Genomic DNA, 7,251 nt, shown 5'->3' on the forward strand with positions numbered 1-7,251 from the left:
GTTATACCCGCCTCACATTATATACGATCTTCGGACGTACTTCGCGATGGCAGGAAGGTCGGCTGATTTTAAGATCTTAAGATGGTCTTGCGTATTTTTCGCCCAAAATCTGTTCCCCTCACATATAAGCGAGCCTCGTGCGATCGACGGTGAATAAATCTATGATAATGACCTCCCATTACCTCTTGCACGCGGACAAAGGAACACAAAACGTTCCTCAAAAAAGGCAAGAGATCAATAAATGTTGCTTATTTTGTTGTCGGAATCTTTTTAACCAATGAATGGAATGCGCGGGCATAATAGAAATGACACAAGAAAGGAAAGTGTGTCCCAAAGCCAGCCTACGTACTGCCACAGGGGCCACAATGTTAGAATTACCCTCACATTCCCAGAAATTCAATATTTGTAAACAATCGGAAGCCGGGTGAACGTCGCCCGAAAGTCGCCCGACTAACGGGCGTTCGCCATCCGATTTGCGTTCGATGATTAATAACTATGTCTGTGCTCGCCTATCGGTCCTCAATCGTTGGATTGACGCAAGACTATTGACCGATACCCTTGCAAGGTACGCACGATTTGCACGCACGATCTGCGACTCGGTAACGAGCTCTGTGATCTCGAAAATCTCCTGCGACTTGTCGCTTATGTTAAGAACATGTTTCGCTGCACCGCGACCGTCGTAAGACTCCTGAAAATTGCCGGCGATCCCTAAAAATCGCAAGATGGTCGTGAGAACACCGGACGTCTTACTCACGAAAATGTCATTTAGAGCTCGTAAACTAGTCTTTCGATCGAATAGCACCTAATGTGAGGCGGGTATAAGCACATCTTTGCAAAGACAGAGCTTTACGTCAACATGCCTAAGTCTTGAGTTACGACTCAAGAAAGACACGTTTATGTCTTGGCAGCTCTGGTTTCTGGGTGATTATTTACTATTATGTGTTGAAAGAAAAGACTACCGCGAGATTTTGGGAGGTACATGCGACTAGAACGCCACAGACGCCAGGTTTCTTCAGGACGATAGAGACGGGAGTAACCGAGGACATGGCGGTGTCAAGCCGTCCCGACTCGGCCTTGCTGTGCTGCCTGTTTCTAGTACTTCTGCTTCTACAAGATGCGCGTGGCCAAAGTAAGCAAACCATTTATTTTGTAGCTTCGTAAAAAAACATATTGAAACTGCAAATTCTAAGGGCTTAAAGGTAAAATGTTATTTGCAACGACGTTTAGATCGAAGAAAGCTCTATCTTTCTAATTGAAACATATCATATATAAATAATCATTGTATCACATACTTCACCAGTTATAAGCAAGGACAGTGCATTTATCTATTGAGAGGATATTTGGAAAAATAACGTTGGAAATGATATCGTATGTATGCTAGTGCGGTCCAAATCTAATCAAGTCTCACGTTGGCAGTGGTCTACGGTTGGTCATGTGCACGGTTTTGTGCTAGCTTTTGCAACAAATTTAACAAAGAGTGGTATTTTCAAATCCTAAGGACTGCAATTCGTTTATTAGCATGTTTGTCAAGAAGAGCAAGGAGGAATGCATATTTGAAGCGTCTAACGTCTAGTCCGGAAACAATTTGCTAACCTCCAAGCCATGAGCAAAAATTTGCAAAGGCCCCCACTTCTTATAACTTTTAAGTTATAAGAAGTGGGGGCTTTTGCAAATTAAGGGCAAGTAATGGAACACCCGGTTCAACGTTGGATACATGAGGGATTGACGATCAGTGATTTTATACGTCCGATCAAAGGATTCTTCAAAGGGAAGCATTATGACTGTGCTTTTACATTATAATAAACAATTCTACATCTTTCCCAAGATCAATGCTATAATCGTCATCATCATCATCCGGTCGTGCTGGTTGCAAAAAAAACTATTCAAAAACATTATTTGTCGTAACAAAGATTCTAACTTAAAGTAAATTACTCGAAAGCCGGTTTTAAACCACTAAACGCACAACTTTCTTCATATACCTGCACCGCTTGCCTAACCTCTTCGGAAGCTAACCGAGCCGCTGGACCACCCGGTTGCATATTACCTCGGTGATTTTCATAAAATGGGACGCCGTTCCTTCTGTAAACCATCCAGCATGGTCCATAACCACTCCATCTGAAGCACCCGCCATATGTAAAGAAATGGCGCACCTAGATCTACATCCGTGCAGAGTTTCTCCCTCATCTATCTCCAACAAGTATCGTCTGAAGGTATTACCGATCGCCGCAGAAGAAGGCTGCTCCGCTAACATTTGCCCATCTCTAGAAGTGAATCTGAACAGGATAACTCTTTCAAGCTTAATGGACAATCGCTTAGATATACTAACATACCAGTCAATCGCCGTCACTAAACACGTCTCTGGATCCCCTGTTTTCTCCAAAACGAAATTATTGGACCTGCCATCTCTCAACGTCTTCCCAAAAATATGATTCATCATCAAACCTTGGATGAACCATATAATAAGTCGTTTAAGAGTTACAGGAGGTAGAAAGGGCGGACCTGAATTGTACGTTTTTTTAATATTTCCATTCTCCAACTTTATTGTAGACATATGTACTCCTGTTCACAATTTCGTTATATATAACCACTCAACGATAAATTTTACACAAAAAGTTTATTGATAACTCCTTGAATAAATAAACACAGTATTAGGCTGGACCAACAACAAAGTTACAAGCTTACAGGGTAAGTATGTTGCCTTATATGCATACAAATCAATTCAAATTTAATGGTTAAGCCTGCCACTTAAACAAGCATTAATTTCCAACAATGGATAACTGCTAGTAATATAATAAATACACAGTTGAACTAAAATGCCATCGAATAGTTAATAGCCCAATCATTATAATTACTTAGAAAACTGCTTATATATAGTCCTATCAAAACATTTTATAACACAGTTCAAAACTATCTCAATGAAATTTATACAGTACGAGTTATTTTAATCACAGACATACAAATCAAATGTGCTTACAAGCTTCCAATTCAAGCCATTAAACATATTTACAGCCAGATATGAATGACGGTAGGTAAAATGACATTATTTAGACCTCTGAATCCGTATCTGATGCTGGTTCGATATGTATTGTCACTTTACACTCAGTATCAATGACTGGACAGGACTGCTTCTGAGAGGCACGTGTTTGGCATTTTCGTGTTCTGACGTTGACACGGCCCCGGTCGTCCCGTGGAAGGATGGAGTTACAGATGTCCAAGCTTTCATCAAGTCCATCCTGAAGAAGGCGTAGGTTAGCTTGCAGCTCTTCCAGCTTCGGTTCACCTGCAGAAAACAAAGCAGAGCAATTCTGATTGACGACTAGCTCTACCACCTCTAAACTGTACTTCCTGTCACTGCAGCAAGTATGACCTTTTGTGGTCATCTACCCATTCACTGACTCTCTGCCACTCTACTGTCTGTCAGATAACTACAAACTGTCAAACACGCACACACTCACATGGACCAAAAACTCCGTAAATGAGATTAAAACCGTTATGATTGTGACATAAATTTAGTTTCTCTAAAGCCAACAATTACCTCATACATTTACCAAATGTTTCAAGTGACTTATCATTAATGTTTTTCATGGCCGTATGCAAATAAGGTCCTCATCTGCGCTGCATACATTACATCAGCCGATCAGACACCCGGAGACGGCAGTGCAGTACTAGTATCAAAGTCGTGTCTAGGCAAAGAAGGTTGTTGTAGCATTTCGTTATAAACTTCATGTGAAGTTAACTTAATCTAAAAATATAAGTTTCGAAGTCCAATGCTATCACTAGCTTGCTTCGGGTAACGCAACCTGCTTTGTCCTGATTGTTTGGTGGGCTGTGGAAACCCAACATGGCATTGAAGCTCCTCCACACGTGATCGGCAAGTTCACGGTCATGGGTGACGTCAACGTCAGCGGAAATGGCGTCACAGATGATGGTCATGAGGAAGTTCATCAGGAGGATGAAGATGCAGATCATGAATGTGGAGAAGAAGATCGGCCCGGTAATGGGGTTGGAATCCAGCATTTCATTGGCAAAAAACCTACAAAACAAGAAATCATAGATCTAATACGTCCGTGAAATATATTTTGTGTGTGTGTGTGTGGGGGGGGGGGGTATTTATCTTATTCATTATTGTGATTTTTGCGCTTATTCGGTCAATGCATTTCCCTGTCTCTCAAAATAAAGCAGGGATTAGTATATCAGGAGATTGAAGACAGGGAATACATAGCATATTCTAGGACCTTTGACCTAATGTATGTGGAAACCAGTTACGTTTATACTATTGCATTGAAATAACTACAGACTGCTACACAATAAAAAAAGCAGACACACGGAAATCAAAATCTTCGTACATGGAAAAAAGCACACAGAAATTCACCTATCGATACCATTCTTCAGATAATGACGTAACAGAAATACTTTTGGATTTAGTCATTTAACGACAACCTTTATGCATCATCATTTTATGCAGATACATAGATGCTTTCACAATCATATGGAAAACGTACCTGCCAAGCATCATCTCAAATAGCGCGTATGTTGTTTGGTACAGGTCCGAGTACGACTCTATGTGGCTCCCAAACACAAGGTACCCTGGAAACAACGGACGTGCCAGTACAACCACTCGTGATCAATGCTATATGTTGAATGGCCAGCAAAACATTACATGACAAGTGAATCTGCAGCTTTCAATAAGATCAAGCTGTAGCACGTATTTCCTTGGTTACTAGAATGATAATCGGATCGCTCTTAAACACCCTGAATGTAAAATAGCACTGGCGATGTAACCGACATCAGCATACACGGGTATTTTAAAACATCCCTTTGCACATACCGGAGCTGATGAAGGCCGTGAAGGCAACTACAGCAACGACCGAGAACGACAAGATTTCCTCCTTCATGATGCCGGGTAGAGCCAGGAGTTTGCCGATCGTTTGACTGAAGCGGACGATGCGCAGTAAGGAGATGGTGTTGATGAAGACGGTGATACCCAAGACGTGTTTGAAACAAGCATCCCACCAAGCAGCGGTTGTCAGGTCCACAAACTCTTGAAATCCCAGATCTCCTGTGAAACGAAAAACACAAAAGATATATCAAAACCGGACGTTCTGTAGTAGTACTATGGAAAGCCACTAGGGGGCAGGGAGTCCAATTATTTCTCAAATTTGCCATTACCCATCTAACATCTCATCAAGTTTAATATGAATATGGTTAAGGGCATAGTCTGTTAAGGTTTGTTTTTTCTTTATGCACTTGTATATACAATATTGTATCTACCACTCAAAAATTATGACTACAGCATGTCCAGAACTCGAGATATCAGACCCGTAATTTCCACTAGTACTACAGTACCATAATAAGCCGCTAGGGGGCCCAACATCCGATCGTTTCATTAAGTAAGGTAATTAAGGCAGAATGTGTAAAAGCTGGACAAACCATTGCTCCTGGCCACCAAGGCGAGTGTATCAGCAGCCACGGCGTACCGCTTGATGAAGACGGAGATGGTTGTTGCCGTACAGATGAGGCTGAACCATCCAACAGCATTCCACGGAGAAGTAAAATACACCCACCCTGTATCTACCACTGACTTAACCTCCTTGAAGTGTATGACTAAGAAGAGAAGTGTGAATACGATGTGCAGAAACAGACTAGTGTAGTCATTAGCGCTTTCGTATTGAAACAATCGAAACAACGTGGTTTTTGCTTCTGGCATGAGACTGCCAATTTCAGAATGGTCTATGGCCATGTGCACAACGCTGAACAGCTTCAAATTGGGGTCGTAGAAGTTGATGTCAATTGTAAAGGACTCTGTGTATTTATCTAAATACTCGGAATCTTTCAAAGCATTAATGAACGACATAGCGGTGCCATAGCCAAGAGGGAAGTCGAGAGAGTGAATGTTGTTGCAGTCAGATGAGTAGTTGGGGTGGTTAGAGAGGGCAGGAAAGAGGAATCGCCAACTGGTACTAGAGATGTTCCCTGGTTGAACATCCCAGCCTCGGCCAGCATGTTTCTCCTTCGCCATGGTACCTGGATTTAAAAAAAAATCACAATTGGCAAAATTGACATGTTTCTTCAGGACCTCAATTATCCGAAGAAAATCATTGAATAGATCTGAAGCCATTGACATGTCAGTACAATGTTGTACATATTGTTGAATAAAGCTACTTCGTAGGTGCATAATGCATTCATCCACGAAGAAAGCACAGTGCGAGTTTGGCATGTAAAGCCCCGGTCACAAAGCGCGTACGATTTCTTGCGATGGTATATTCCGCATATCGTACGATGAGCGCAGTAAATCGCAGCAAAATCGTAAGCAAAATCAGCCATCGCAACGCATCGGATGATGTTCAAAATTTTTCCAGCGTCGTACGATTTTTCACTTGTGTCTCTTTTGAATAGCCGTCTGGCCGCTTTATGGCTTCTTTAACAAACAAAATGTGGACATAGCTGTTGAAAACCTTCCTATAATATCTTAAACTGTAAAAATAACTTTAAAAAAGACCATGACAACAAGAGTATTACAAGCAAAAGTTCAAATCAAGCGTGAGTACTGGTATGGTTATCTCGGCCTGCTTGCCGGCTCTACGTGTCAGGCTCTTTCCAAGATCGTATCATGATATGCTATCAACAAAAAGATGCCATCATACAAAAATCATATCATAGGCATTATATCATATATATTTCCGACTCATAGAGCCTGCCTTTATGTTCGAGTTGTCCCCATGGTTATTACGATTATGGTAAAATGAACCAAGACCGACGAGAGCTGAGATTTGATCTAATTAAAAACTCATGTGCATGAAGCGATCAAACAATTGTCTGCATCACCTGTGCGGGGCGCGCTGTTCTCTGGTTGCGACTGTGGCAGTTGCGACTGATATATTTTCCCTTTTCGTCAATATCGACAATATCAGGGAAAACTGAAACCATCACAACATGCTAAAAATTCATAAATCTATAACCTCATCAGTAGACAAAAATTGCCGTAATGAAGTCTGCTATGGAGGCAAATAAAATCTTACGACGATAGCGAAATTTTGAACATGTTCAAAATCCATTTCAGCTCTATTTTTCGTCATACGACGCTCCCCGATTTACTATGATTTACTGCGATTGACGCGGGCACGCTCTAATGACCTCATCGCACGATGCACTGCGCGCTTTGTGACCACGGCTTTATATATTTAAACCATTGCTTCCGATTCTCCCCCGACTTACGACGCACTGCGCTCATACTGCGCATCGGAAGGAATC

At 41.6% G+C, this 7,251-nt stretch overlaps 2 protein-coding genes across 2 annotated transcripts in view; both read right to left on the reverse strand.

Moving 5' to 3' along the window:
- Positions 1–2,838: 2,838 nt before the first annotated feature.
- LOC118423316 (polycystic kidney disease 2-like 2 protein) lies at positions 2,839–5,995 on the reverse strand. Its single transcript, XM_035831431.1, has 5 exons — positions 5,431–5,995; positions 4,829–5,059; positions 4,503–4,587; positions 3,801–4,033; positions 2,839–3,280 (listed from the first exon to the last, which is right to left on the reverse strand). Exons 1-5 carry the CDS (start codon positions 5,852–5,854, stop codon positions 3,045–3,047), a joined length of 1,209 nt encoding a protein of 402 aa, XP_035687324.1. The 5' UTR covers positions 5,855–5,995; the 3' UTR covers positions 2,839–3,044.
- A 1,232-nt stretch (positions 5,996–7,227) lies between these two features.
- Positions 7,228–7,251, reverse strand: part of LOC118422205 (polycystic kidney disease and receptor for egg jelly-related protein-like) — a 3,598-nt gene continuing 3,574 nt past the window's right edge. The window contains exon 5 of the mRNA XM_035829720.1: positions 7,228–7,232. Coding sequence (XP_035685613.1) covers positions 7,228–7,232 — 5 coding nt within the window. The remainder of the gene's footprint in view (positions 7,233–7,251) is intronic.

Source organism: Branchiostoma floridae, chromosome 9, assembly GCF_000003815.2.
Source record: "Branchiostoma floridae strain S238N-H82 chromosome 9, Bfl_VNyyK, whole genome shotgun sequence".
Taxonomy (NCBI): Eukaryota; Metazoa; Chordata; class Leptocardii; order Amphioxiformes; family Branchiostomatidae; genus Branchiostoma; species Branchiostoma floridae.

Bases quoted from the DNA above. Each gene is read 5' to 3' on its own strand.
- LOC118423316 (XM_035831431.1), bottom strand. From the start codon at position 5,854: ATGTCGTTCATTAATGCTTTGAAAGATTCCGAGTATTTAGATAAATAC. The intron at 4,588-4,828 runs GTATGTGCAAAG...CGTTGTTTCCAG, and splicing joins CACGGCCTTCATCAGCTCCG to GGTACCTTGTGTTTGGGAGC. The intron at 4,034-4,502 runs GTACGTTTTCCA...CTTGTTTTGTAG, and splicing joins TTTGAGATGATGCTTGGCAG to GTTTTTTGCCAATGAAATGC.